This window comes from Nipponia nippon, unplaced genomic scaffold (genome assembly GCF_047370975.1).
Source record: "Nipponia nippon isolate SJK-2023a ecotype South Korea unplaced genomic scaffold, ASM4737097v1 scaffold_10, whole genome shotgun sequence".
In the NCBI taxonomy this organism is placed as follows: Eukaryota; Metazoa; Chordata; class Aves; order Pelecaniformes; family Threskiornithidae; genus Nipponia; species Nipponia nippon.
This window is the reverse complement of record NW_028262291.1, coordinates 26,883,079-26,897,822: the sequence shown is the minus strand read 5'-3', so window position 1 is coordinate 26,897,822 and position 14,744 is coordinate 26,883,079. Positions and strand designations below refer to the sequence as shown.

The window sequence follows — 14,744 nt, the reverse complement described above, 5'->3', positions numbered from 1 at the left end:
GAATCTTCATTGTATAATAATAATAACACTAATCATTGTTATTTAGGTATTTTCCTGTTTCCTGCTTAATAAAATATATTTATTGGTACTGCTGTCCTACACCTTTTAGGTGGACTCATTTTGATATTCAGTATCAGATGATGTTAAGGACCATGTGTGTAATAAATCATCTCAGGTTTGAATTACTGGGTTTGTGGGTTGCTGCTGAATTTTCTCAAACTTCAGGCTCATACTTTCAGTCTTGGCAATCCAGACCTTAGTTTACAGTATGGAAAGTCATAAACAGCTATATAAAATTACAGAGGGATAAATATTGACATCACATCTTGACTTCCTGTCAGGCAGATATCTATGGTATACGTCTGCATGTGAAGGTCTTTCAGAAACCTGATACAGTTTTAAAGATCTGATTTTGTTTCCCTATTTGTTCTTTTATTTCTACTAGTCTTTTATTTATTATAAGTTATGATTTATTTAAAGGTCTTGTATGGACTTTGAAATACTGAAATACTTTGACGTTTTGCATTCACAGAACAGTATGAAATTGAAGAAAAAATGTATAAGGCACATTACACTACAAAGCCAATAGTTAAGAGTAGTTGGAACTCATGTATAATTAGATATACCACTTTCTGAGATACAGCCTGACTGTTTAATGTTAGTTCAGAATGTTCTTCCTATTTATTCACATAGTTTGGCATATTTATTTTATATTTAACCGTACTGTGATCTAACTTACAAAAAGAACTATGACATCATCAGAGATTCATAGGAATCAGATAAAACATGTTATCTTTTGCATGTTATATAAAATGTTTAAGAGTAAATATTAAGTCCATTAATTATTTTAGACATAATTTTATTTTCAGGAAGTAAAAAAAAGAAAGTTAAATTTAAAGTGTTGGCACTTTAAAATCACTTGTGTGCAAGCAATGTGAAGGTCCTACAAGAACAAAGTACTTGAAAATAATTACTGTACCCCATTAATTGCTCGAGATGTACAGTGATGTAAATAAAAATGGAATTAGTTATTTTTCCCCCATATATACACTTGAAAATTTTATAAGTTCTGGAGAGACAGAAGTACTTCACCAATGTTATCCTCAGAACCTTAGACAAGTACGTGAAGAAGCTACCATTCCATTTTCTTCCTCAAAAAGATTGTCTGACATTTCTCCTGTCTGAGTTTCTATTTATCCTTTTAAACCAAACACTCAGGAAATTACTTTTTTATTAATAATGAGTTCTAAAATTTGTATTTATAAAGTAAATGTAGGGATAGCCCTTTTAAAATGTGGTGGTCTTGTGTTTGATAACACAAAACCTTTCATAACATTTAAAATATTGTTTGTTTAACATTTTAAATATTGTTGCAAAAGTTATCACACCGTATCAGATCAAAGGCTTATCTAGCCTGATGTATCTCTGAGATTGGCTACTAGTGGATGTCTAGGGAAGACTGCAAGAACCAGGATACTATGGTGATACTACCATATTTTGTTTGATCAAAATGAGTTTCATGATGGAATTGTGCATCTTGAGAAATACCTTCTTTTGGTTTTAATCTATTCAAACCAGAAAGTTTATTTGTTATCCCCTTGTACCAGAAGTAACAACAATGTAAACCCTGTTTACTTTCTTATACCATTAATGATTTTTATAGGTTTGTGACATTAATTCCTGAGTTGTCCTTTCTACTAATCTATTTAGCCATTATTTGTTACTGAAGGCCGTTCTCTCTCTATGCTAGTTTTTGTAACCCTTTTCTGTATCATTTGTATTTCTACCATGTCTTTTTGAGTTGGGTGAATCAGAATGATATGAAGTAATCAAAGTCCTGATACAGTGTTTTTATGCAGTGACATAATGAAAATGATTTCTGGTTTTTGGTGTGTTTTTTGGCAGGGGGGGAGGGGTGTGTGTCTTGGTTTTATGGGGGGTTTTTTGTTTGTTTGTTTTAAGCCTGTGAGGACTTGGTTGCTTTCTGGCCAGTGCTGAGCTAATATTTTATAGAATGACCTATTACAGCTGAAGTCCATTCCTGAGGGATAATGATTCAAAGGTCATCTATACACAACTCTACACACAGATATGAACTGATTTTTCATCTTTCATTTTAGTTCTTCATTAGACAGTGTCTTGATGTCCTTCAGTTCATTGCTGTCAGCTTTTGTACTATATGTGCAGACTTTGTTACCGCACTTTCCACTTTGTTTTCCAAGTCGCTTATGAATATATTAAACTGTATGAACTCTGCCCTGAGTCCCAATTAGGTCTCCGATCATTCTTTCACTTAGAAACTGATTGCCTAGTCTTACTATAAGTTTCTTCTCTTTAAACAGGGTGGTGACTCATATGATGAACTTTCTTCTTCCACGCAGCATAGTATCTTTGAAAAATTTTGAGGACCTTGTTGAATGCCATTTGGAAATCCACATTGACTGGATCAACTGTGTAACAATTAGAACTGGTTCTCTCTTGCCTGGGTGTTTGTTTACATCTTCGAACTATCTTTAATAAATGTCTGAGGCACAGTTTCTCTTTCCAAAAGCCATGTTAGTACACTTTTACTTTGATTACATTCATCCATATGTCTGCAGCTTTATTTACCATCCTATTATTATTTCTGCCAGTTTGCCTGATACGAATGTTGTTTTTTTACTGGCCTCTAGTTGCAGGGATCCCTGCTGTAGCCCTTGCAAAGAATTCAGATTACTATTTTCATTTTCCATTCCTTTGCTACAAGGTTATTATAAGTGAGATGTTACATGCTACTGTTAATAATTAAACTGTTGCATTCTTGAACTTCTTTAGAACTGCTGGAAGAATGTCATCTGTTCCTGATGACTTGTTATATTAATTTGTGGATTTGTTTGATAGCCTGTTCTACTAATGCTGTTGTATGAAACAGATCAGCGCTTCCTCTTACAAAGAAGGTACCTGATTTGTGAGTCTGCTTAAGCTCCTGTGTTGTGAACAACAGATTGAAAAAAAGAAAGTCAGTATTTTCCTTGCAGAGTACTCTAAACAATTCTTACATACTCTGATCATTTGTTGACCTTAAAGTCTCTAGTAAGCTGTCTTTTGATAAAAGGTTTAGCATTAATTTTTATGTCTTTAATGTACCAGAATTTACAGTCTTATCTATCTAATCATTTGATCGTGATTGTGACTTTCTAAAAGAATACTTTCTTTGCTAATTATAATAGTCACTTTACCTGCTGTTTTAATTAGGACCATGATATCTTTCAAGGTGGCATGGAGTCCACTTCTCTTTTAAAATAGGTCCTCTTCTTGAAATTAATTACAGCTGTAGTGAATTTTTTTACTTTGTGGCTCCTAGAAGGAGATCATATCTTGACTATATTATGTAGACTGTTATAAAGTGGTCCTCCAGCAGAAAAGTTTTGATCTAAGATCTGCAAACTGCTTATGATTAAGTCAGGAGTTTTTCATAGTAGCTTTTCCCTTAAGCAGTAATTTTATGATGTTTGTAGATCTGTTTATTGTCATCACAATTCCCAGCATAATATTTGCCCAATCAGTAAAGGAATATTTGAAGTTTCCTATTATTTTTTTCTTTCCTCTGCCTTCACAGACTTTGTGATTTCACTTAGCATGTTGCAGCCAGTCAACCATTTCTTGGGTGGTTGGTAGTATAGATGTAAGAATGTACTTTCCCACTTAAACCTTAAACTTCAGTCTATCAGGGTTTTATAGTAAGCATTCCTGCAGGTAACTAGGCTTGCTTTGCTTATAGAAACAATCCTCTGTGGGTTGGGCATGACCTATTCTGTTTCACAGAATGTGGGTTCTTTTTCCTTGTGTTGTGATCTGTAAAGATTGTTGAAGAAACCGCTATCTTCCTGAAGGCAATCCCATGCTTTTGCTAAGCTAAAGCAAAAGCTATATAATGCTTTTTTAGAGATCTGTAGAAAATGACATGTGGGATTCTGACATTACATTCAAAGAAAACTGATCTGCTTATAACTCACCTTGTCACAGGTACATTGGATGGGAAAACCTGAGAGAGGTACTACATATGTTTTGCATTTCATTAGTAATATTCAATTTTCAAATAATTTATCTTGTGTACCATCTTACTAGTCTTAAGTGGAATTTTTCTGCCTCTTTCAAAAATATACAAACAAAAAACCTTCTGCAAAATAACTAGAGAATTTTTTTCAGCATTTTTAATACTATATTATAATTTTTGTATCTGGAAGTGCATGCTCCAGGCATATCTCCATGACTGGTTGAGTTGGGAAGCCTTTTCTCTAAACTTGAAATGAGTTGGAACAGAATAAAAAAGCTAAATGAAATTAAAAAGAAGTTAAGGTGAAAGAAGGGTTAAACAGAGAAGAATAATTTGGGAGAATGTGGGTGTAGATAGCATTTCAGAGGAAATATGGTAGATTTACAGATTTCAGAATTGGAAATATAGATTATTTTGGAAATAGAGTATAAATGGCATGTATGTGCCTTTTACAAAAGACAGAAATGTTACATTGCAGAGAAAGAGGGAGAGAGGTGAGAAGTACTTTAGAAGATTTTGGACATGCTGATCAACTAAATCTTAAATTCTATTCTAGATAGAATGAGAAGATTCTTACAGTCATTGAATGATGTTTTGCCAAGTAGAAAATGAGTTGAGGTGATTTTGCATTTTTTTAAATGGTGCAGTGTTTTTAGATGAGAGAAGGTATTATCTTTAGAGCATCTTTTGCATTTTTATAGTTTTAATAATAATACTTGTCAAAATAAAATGGGTTTGATAGTTTTAAAGCAGAATAAAAATATTTCTAAAAAATTAGCTTTCTAAAGTCACACCTGATTTTCAACTGTGTGAGTATAACAGTGCCACATAGGTTCTACTTGAAAACCTCCTCTTTTCTACCTCTTAAATGTTCAGTGTTTCTTCTTATCTGTTTTAGCATGTACCGTGGAAGGGTAAAGAGAGAAGTGTTGTCTTGCTATTTTAAGCAAGAAATAAAATTTTGGGTTTAATTTTAGACGGGCATTTCAGAGGCCGCTATGAATTTAAGAGTAAGATGTACAATGGACTGTTTGTTTAGAAATTAGTGCTTACACTCTTTGCCACGCTTGCAAGTTGCTTAACTGGTATTACAGCTGCTAATAGTCCACTCTACTTGCAAATAGTAGAATATATTGTTAGAATGGCTATAACTCTTCTGTTACAGGGTGGGAGTCATAATAAAAATGGAGAAGAGAGTTCATAAAAGTGAAAAAAATGAAGATGAATTTGTAATTGAATAAAAGGTCTTTGTTAATAGTAAAGACGATTATTAAAGTTTACCCCAGAATGATCTTTGAACTATTTTAATGTGTGAAATGACACATGAATTGGTAAATATTTCCCTTATAAAACGCAGCATTTCTTCTGTCCATTGCAAACCCAGAATTAATTGCATATTATTTATGTGATTCATTCTTGAGCTCAGCATATTTATTATGGAAAGTTAAAAGCTTTTTTTCTTTTTCTCCTTGACAGAAAGTAGTAACATTGTCTATCATCATTCCTGAATGTTAATGACAATACATCTAGCTTAATTGCAATCCAATATATTATTTATATCAGAATTATAATTTCAGATTGTTTTTTATTCTTTTCACAGAATATAAACCAAGAATGATGCGATATTAATGTGTTCTATGTACAACCCCATAAGGATCTTCTTTAAGGAGCTGCAGTAAGATAAACACTGAGAACAATTTTTCTCCGGTACAATGTGGTGAAGCAGAGGAACTGAAATTGTCCGCTTTTGTACAGGCCAAGGACTTAAAATGTTTGTTATTTTGTGAGCAGAAGCAGTTCTGGAGTGAATTGAACTTCTGAAAATGCGGCCATGGACTGGTTCCTGGCGTTGGATTATGCTCATCCTCTTTGCTTGGGGAACTTTACTCTTTTATATTGGTGGACACCTGGTACGAGACAATGAGCATCCAGATCACTCTAGTCGCGAATTATCCAAGATACTTGCTAAACTTGAACGTTTAAAGCAACAAAATGAAGACTTAAGGCGGATGGCAGAATCTCTCAGGTAGGATCTAAAAGTGATTAAGACTTTTCAGAAAATGGTTATATGAAATACCAAAAATTAAATAGAAAGTTGTTAGTGTTTTTTTTTTTTTTTTTGTAAAATAGTGTTTAACATTTAAAAGTATAGAAATTGTTTTAATCAGTGCTGTAACTGAAAATATATTGCAAAAACCTTTAAACAAATAACATACATTTAGTTTTGGTCTAATGTAGTCATTATTTAATGGTGTCCAAGTGTTACTGTCATGATAACAGAGCTCTGTAGGTGATTAACTCCTCGCTGCCAACTTCAAACAAGTGCAATTATTATGACGTTCAAACCAGTTAGAACAGCTAGTGACTTTTCTGCACTTCTGCATGCAGTAACTGGAAGAGCTTGTTTTAAAAGTGCTGAAAACATTTGTACAGCTTGTTGAAGATAAATGTGGACTTGCTGAAGATGAGCTGCAGTAGACTGCTGCATTATATGAATTCTTTTAACTAGGGTTTTTTTTCCTTGCCTTGCTGCTAAACTTGTAGCAATACTTGTAAAATAGTAGGATCATCTCCCTTTTTATAGTTTTTGGTACATTACAGATTGATACAATTACAATTTAAAGTGTTTTCTTTCACCTCTTCAGACAGACAGCTTTTAATGTAGACTTCTGGTACCTCCTTTCCCAAGAACTTGCAAGGGACAGCTTCTTAGGCAGGATGTGATGCCAGAGTCAGATTGGACCGAAGTATATGGACATCACCACACACAGCCTAAAAGTGCTGATGGATCATGGACACAAGTGTAGAGGCTTCGTATGTTTTAGGAAGCTAGAGAAGAGCAAAGCTCAAGACAAGATTTTACAGAATGGGAGGGTGATGTTTATTTTTGAAATCTTTAAGTGAGCTGAATTTACTTACTGTCTCTTTTACAACCACATACTCACAAGCACCAGGACGTGTGTGTAGAAGTGGTCTGGCCAGGATTACCTGTGTAGAACATGGAGAGCAAGGGGCACTGGCAGTTGAGTCTCCATCATGTCTCTTGGGTCGTTCTTGCTTGGCAATGAGAAACTGATTTTGGGCTTGCCTTTTAATATACTTTAGGAGCAGATGCCATTTTGGATCTTCTACCTTACTGTTTTGCTTCATAAATCAGAGGAAAAGTTACTGAATTGCACAAATCTCTTTATTTTTCTTAATAAGGTGTTTTATGGTTCTTGTCCTGTTCTTGTTACCTTATCTTTAGGTAAGTTTGTTTCTCCCCTTCATTTGAATGAAATCACACATGTGGACTCTGAAGCAGTAAAATGAATACCTTTCCTCTTAACCCTGTTCTGATGTTTCTTGTGGTGCATTCTCTCTCTTTCATGCATAGCCAAGGCTATTTGATCTGGTAGGCTGGGTAGACTTCCCTGCCTGACTGAAATTTCTGTTCATTGCACTCTGTTCCTGGTTTCTGGAATGCACTGAAGATACGGCTGCATGCTGATGAGGCGTCTTAGCTTAGGCTCAGTGTTCTGAAAACAAATGTCTTAATTCTGAACGTGTCACCCCTGAGGAAGTACCTAGGCATTCATGTGGTGCTGCACAGAGGTGGAGAAATGCTGCTGACCCAAGCGCCCTCTACACTAAGCATGAATAATATGGCCATGAACAGCTGAGCTGTCTGTAGTTTTCTAAACTGGATTTATTCATATATAATAACAACTGCATTGGCAAAAAGTTTAATGCATTTTTGCTGACAAAATGGTGTAATGGAGAATATGCTGCTATGAAGAAAATTAAGCAAAAGTCTATATTTGAATAAACACAATATCTTTAAATTCCTTTAATATTAGACAATAATAGTGAACCTTAGGGTTTCTTGCCTCAGAGGGGGAAATATTTGGCCTTGAATGTAAAGATTACCACCCTGCATGCTTTCAGCCCCCCATGTTAGGCTGACTTGAATAAATGGTAATGTAATTTATTGCACAGTCATTGAAATGTGACCAATTCAAATTACACAGTGACTAGAAGAGACTAAATGTTCTTGATTTTACTGATGGCGGTACTCTTTTCCTCTCAAGAAGGAGGCAATAGATACAGTAGATGCATAGATACAGGCTAAGCGATATTTTAGGCAGTGATGATTTTTCTAAACACCTTTCTCTGTTTCCCTAACCTACCTATGTTCAGACAAATATTACATTTTTAGTGGCCAACTTTTAAATAATAGCTTATACTGTTGATAATTTTCCATGATTTATAGAAATAAAAACATTAGTTTAGTGCTAATCTAAACATGTTAGAACATTCCAACATTCCTTCTCTATGCTTCAGTTAATTGCTGCAAGTTTCTAGAATTGGATTAGGTGATCCAAAACTGTCTTAACTGGACTCTGTTCAGTTTCTTTTGTGTGAATATGTTGCTGAAAAATATTTCTGAGAACTTTCTTCAAAGTAGTTCTATGTAACCACAGGAGAATCTGAGACTCTTGCACGAGAAAGCCTAAAATGAATTTAAATGCCAATTTGAACAGCAACGCATCTCCAGGTTCAGTAGTCAGTGCTGGCCAAAAATGAGCCAGCTTGGGACTGGAAGATATTCAGGCATAGTTTTTGCTGGAAGTGATCTGACATTGGTGAAGTACCAGATTTGAGGGAAGTGATGTATCACAATGTAGAGCCTTTTCATTATTTTTATACAGCAAAACACATGATACTGTTTTTCTAGAAACTTCACAAATAGGTTTGAGATATATCCTGGTCAACCTGCATCATTAAAGTATTAAATCATAAATGTGATATAGAATTTCAGTATCTCATTTCTTTGTTTGCCAGATAGAGCAAGTGGTGTTAAAAACAGCTTTAAAATAGTCCCATTTGCAGTTTTATAGCAATATGGCTATTTAAAATAAGGCAGTAGCCAACAGTCCATGGATCCAGTGTCTGTGCCCTGGAAGAGGTCACTGCTGCTATGAACATATAGTAAAGAAACAAAACACCTCTTAACTTCAGAAATTGAATTAGAATTAGACAGAAAAGATTACTTTTGCTCCAGTTAACAACGTAAAGTGAAGACATAATTTGTTTTGGGCTTTACAGATCAAAGGCAGAAAGGCTGGAACTATTATTTGAATATGATTTAATTGCTAGAAGTTTTGGTTTTGTACTGAAAACTCTTAATTACTGATGCTGGCTGTGAAATCTGAGTGGCTAAGATGACAGTCTTTGCATCAGTGTAGCTCGTAAAGGTAAACCCTATTGCCAAGTTGGATTTTGTTACACTGAGGTAAAAACTTGTTTTTGCCATCCTTCTCCACTAAGATTTTATATCTAGAGAACTAGAAGGTTTTTTTTATTCCAACAGAAAAGAAGCACACTTTTTATGAAGATACAGAATATATTATGGCACGCAACAGGGTTAAGCTAATGCATGAATTTAAGCATGTTTCAGTAATAACTCTAACTTAAGGTTACTTTTGGAGGAGTTTAAATAAGATGAGAGTGCCTACCTGGAAAATTATAACAATAAACAGGCATCTGATTTACTAAACTAGTTAAAGTATTTTGACATAATTAGATAAAACTTTTGGATTGTAAAAAGCTCCAAGTTAACAGAATTTATCTTAGTGGGCGAAGAAACTTTGTGAACGGTAGAAAATTAGCATAATATCTAGCTGTGCCATTAATAATAGCTAGTTAGGGCAGGAAAGAAGGGACAGAAAGCAGATATGGTTACAAGAATTCAGTAGTTTAATAAAAGTATAAGTTGTAACAATTTCCATTTTGAAGTTAGAGAAAACTGGTATTTCATCTTCAGTTACATGAGGCCCTTGGTTATATGGTAAAATACATTTCAATACAATACATTTCGATTGCTTGGCATTTCCCATTATAATGGGTTCTTGTGACTTCTCTGACTTTCTTCTCACCTGGTAAAAGTGTCAGTCCTCTGGGATGGTTGAAAATAGGACCTGGACTGTGCTTAGTTTCAACTGTGAAGGCCAGCATACAACCACAAGAAGTGATCTTTCACTCCAAGATTTAAATGCTCTTTTACTGCCAATTTATGTAGCAGCTCCTCATCCCCAAAGACAACAACAACAACAAAAAAAGAAAACCAAAGACATCCCTTATGAAACACACCCTATGTGCATGCAAAATCAACCATTCAAAAGTTGAGAAATGTCATGTCTGTGACAAACCTTTATAAAATCTTGCTTAGCCCTTTTTTGCTGTATGATACTGAAATCGTATTTGATCTTGTAATTTTTGCCCTGGTTGCTTCTTTTCACACAGGGTCTGTGAGGAGTAGAATTAAGGTTTTAGGGCAGTAAGAAGTCTGTCTTTTTTTTTTTTGTTTGTTTTTGTTTGGTTTGGTGGTTTGTTCCCCGCCCCCCCATCTGTATGTTCAATTTCACAATCTACATCATGTTCTTCTGATTATTATTGTTATTATTATTTTATGATGATGATGATGATGTTTTCCAATATTTGTAATTTACTACCAATATTGGTTAAGAATAGTTCATATTTTTGTAAGGATTTTTGGTGAGGTTATTTTGAGATACTTTTTTTTAATATGTACCTTGGCAATAGTGCAAGTTGGAACAGTCACATCTTTTTGAAAATTGCCTGAAATAAAAATAGTGCTTTAGGAACTGAGTACACTTTTTGTGGTGCACTTCTGATGACTTGAAATGACTTCAGGCACCACTTCCATTTTACAGTGCATTTGGAAAGCCTTAGGTGAGAAGTTACCTTAGTTTTTCTTTTGCCAATATGATGCTTTGTAAAAAACCGTACTTGGGGGCTATAAAGAGGCACAGATGTATATTAGCGATGCAGAAGATAAATGGATTTAAAGATGTTTTGTATTGCCTGAGTTTTAGAAATTATGTGCATGAATATTGTGTTATAATGAGATTTGGAGAGTTACTGTAGTCCTTACATGCTTATAAACAATATTGTGTGAGCAAATCTGGGTTGATTTTAGAAGCAGCCTAGGTCCCATTAGTGCAAAATAGTAATAAAACTGAGGGGTTTTTTATAGATTCTTATTTTACTATTCTATATCCAGTAGAACTGGAAGAGCCCTTTCAAGAACACTTATTACAGATGTTGTAGATCTCGCAGCAAAAAGGGAAATCTTTACAATTTTTGTAGTTAGTTAAGGGAAACTCTGTAGGGAGTAATAATCAAATGATAGTATTACGTAATGTTGTTTCATTGCTTGCCTGTAATGTAGTTTTACCTGAACGTTTTATTTACTAGTAGGATTATAATATGACTGCTAAAGGCTGTCACTGTTGCATCTAGATGATACAAGGCTTTTAGGAGGAGGAGAGCTTAAAATTACAGCTTTTATAATGTATGATTTTCTTAAATGGAAACTGGAAGACTTGTGTGTATGCCTTCATCTGTGTCCTAGACTTGCTTTTTTGCAATACATTATTGGTTCCTAGTATTCATGTGCTCCTTTGTGTCTTGGTGGGTGATAGTCAAATTTTTATCTTTTATTGTATATTAGTGCTATCCTCTCCTGGAAGATAAGCCTGGAAGTATAGGAACCAGTAATTTCAGAGTTCTCTTCAGGGAAATAGAGCATCTTGTTAAATGTATTCAGATTGTCTTCATATTACTAATACATCACATTCCGTATATGTGTACTTTCCAGAGTCTATTAAATATTACATTTTGTAGAACCTGCAATTCTTCTAATAAATAAGATAACCTGTTTCTTATCTGAGTAGGATCATGTGTTATAAAGTAGAACAGGAATGGAAAAGGGCGAAATGTAATCAAACAAATAAAACCAAACACCAGTATTTCTAGACTTTTTCTCATACTTGTGAGTGTAGCTTCAGAAAGAAGAGGTGGGATTTTAATTTTGAAAGAGCACTATAGTTGCTTTAATGTAGTTGGTGCTGAGGCTGGGAGAGAGTCCAAACTCAGGACCAATTAATTGTAAGCAACTCTGTTAAAGTACTTCTATCAATTACTCTGGGCAGTTGTTGGGCCCAGTAAGCCTGTAGTAAGCATTGAAAGGGACTTGGATACAAGAATAGCTTTGGGTTGATAAAAATTTAAATCTTATTTTAAAGTACTGTTCTCTGTTGCATGTATTTAAAGTGTCTCAAGTTTGAAGCTGGGGCTATTGCACAGGCCAATGTGTGAGGGAGGAAAATCATTGAACTATATGGTTTGCATCTCTGCTCTTTTTATTGGTTTTTGTGCAATTCTAACCTAAGGGAAGAGACACATCTTCAGTGCATATAAATCAGCACTGATTAGGGCTGTGCTGATTTAAATTGCTAAGGGATGCTGCTCACTCTTTATTTGCAGGTAACATTGAGTGTTTTATTTCGGTTTTATTTACTGAGGAGGTTTTATCTTAGAAGGGCGAAGTGACATATATTCTTTTTGTTTGTTTGTGTGTTTTAATGGTCATTATAATTAAACATAATTTTCTTCTTGAAGGAAAAAAAAAAGTGAAAGAAGAAAAGCCAATCATGATGTGGCTTTAGTTAGTTATAAACCTTCCAGCTCCACACAAAGAACCCAGAGAGATATAAATGAAAGAATGAGAAAATATTCGAGTGTGAACTTACAAAATTTTACATATTCCCTTTTGCTGATAAATTAGTGTAACTTTTTAAAAATACCTTGCAAATAGGAAAAGGTTAGAATGCTTTTTATAAATTTTTTTGTATGCTTAAAAATTTTTTTACAATTATTTTACACAATATGGCAGTTCTTCCAGCTAAATTGAATGTCACTGCAATTAATTTTTGAGTGGTTCTTTTTGCCTTCGGAGATTCATATTAGAGATTTCTACTTTGCCATTGCCCATCTATGTTACCTGAAGGTGATGAGACAAGGCCTCAGTGATAGGGATGATGTATACAGAATTCTTTTTTCTGACTTTAAGTGTAGCTGGATTACTAAACAAGGGGACAAAGCAGAAAAGGGTTATCTGTACAACATAATCTTTTTGATGTTTAGAGTTATACAGTAATATCTTTATTTGATATGAGTTCATTATGGAAAAGATCATTTATATTTACTATAAAATGGTAGGAAACGGCATGCAAAAATCACACCTTGTAAATATTGAGAAAAATTATTCAAACAAACCCTCTATTTGGTGTATTATCATGGCTGCACATGTAAGTGGATTATTATTTCGTTTATTTTGTATTTATAACTTAATTTACCATGTTGTCATAGCAATAAGTGAAGGATATTCTTTTCTGGATGCTCACTGACATGTTCTTTTATTGATAATTAGAATCATCCTAGTTTAGACAAACATACTTTTAACACACTGAATAGATGATCCCGTGAGTATAGATAAGGATTTTAATTCAAACACTTTTCCCTCAAATGTTGCCTTATCTCCAACTCAGTTGATGTACTTGTAGAGGGCAGTAACAAGCAAGCTGTGCTGGTTGCAGAGAAGAACATTTTCCTTAATTTTGAGACTGGATGAAAGTGAGGAAGACAGCAATTCCAAGTCTGATGAGGTAACAGATGTAGAGACAAAATTGCAAAAAGAATAAGTTATCTTAGTTTTATCCTAAAATGATGTAGTTTTTAAAAGCCCAAACAACTGGCTTGAGAGAATGCCCCCCACCATCCTAGCTCATTTTATCTAACAACCTAAGTATAGTGAACATTTTTATTGCAGTATGCCAAAGCAAGTTGAATGTTAAATGGCATGTACTTTTCTTTTTTAAAATCTTAATTATATCAAATGGTCAGAATTATTGTGCTTCTTTCATATCATCCGCAACCGTCCTTCTGTAGGATTCTGTAATTGCTACTTTAGCAAACTTCCCTTATGTTCAGAGGATGTGCGGGCTGTCTGAAGATTTCCTATGGTAATGATTTTGTATCCTTTTACCTTATTGTTCTTTGCAAATTCTACGCCTTTTACCTTATTGTTCTTCACAAATTCTATGTTTAGGGAATGTGAAAGCCATTCCATTTTTCCTGGTAATTTTGTGGTTAGTTGTCCTGTCACAATCTAAATTGTGATACCAACTTGACAGATCACAAATACATTTCAACCTTGTGGTTTTAAACTAGGGCAAGAGCTTAAATATGTTTCAATACGCTTTTAAAAAGTTTGTATTGTCTTGTACGTGGCAATATAGTACTGTATCTCAGTATAGCATCATACTGTGCATTTGTTGTAGAAACAAATTCACAACTGGATTGTTCATACAGAGGGAGTATATTTAGGGAGTGCACATGTTTAAGATTAGAATATTTTCATCAATTTTGTCATGCTTGTTCCCTCAGTGCACAAAAAAACCCAGATATATGAACAGTTATTGATAATTCCTTTCTATTTACCATCGTAGCTTTAAAACACAAATAAATATTTTGCAATAATTTAATTATCCCTAATTTGCTTTCAATAAGGAGCTTTACTGTGCAGAATTTTTTTTACTAATTTTCTGTCAGCCTACGTAGCTTCCTTTTCCACCTCTCCCACCTCCCTCTGAAAAAAGAGGCTTAAATGCTGTGCTTTGTGTGATACAACTTTCTGATGCTCACATTAGGTATTTACTCCCTAAAAATGTTCCAGTGAAAATGGACTTTTCATCAGTTCCTAAATTTTTATTGGTATTTAATTATCCAGATCTGAGAGACAATAAAGTTAATGACATCTCAGTAGGATCTTTAGAGTGCTGTCGTTTCTGGTTTAGGGTGA

General features: G+C 34.2%; 1 protein-coding gene across 4 annotated transcripts in view; it reads left to right on the top strand.

Moving 5' to 3' along the window:
* Window positions 1-14,744, top strand: part of FUT8 (fucosyltransferase 8) — a 151,808-nt gene that overhangs the window by 56,763 nt on the left and 80,301 nt on the right. For 3 of the 4 annotated variants that reach the window (XR_015701903.1, XR_015701904.1, XM_087746041.1), the window contains exon 4: window positions 5,637-6,062. Coding sequence is in view for 1 of the 4 variants with exons in the window: in XM_087746041.1 (XP_087602167.1) it covers window positions 5,860-6,062 (203 nt within the window). In the remaining 3 variants the exon portion in view is untranslated. Of the gene's footprint in view, window positions 1-2,828; window positions 2,937-5,636; window positions 6,063-14,744 lie in introns of those variants that run through there. The other variant, XR_015701905.1, reaches the window with a different exon arrangement.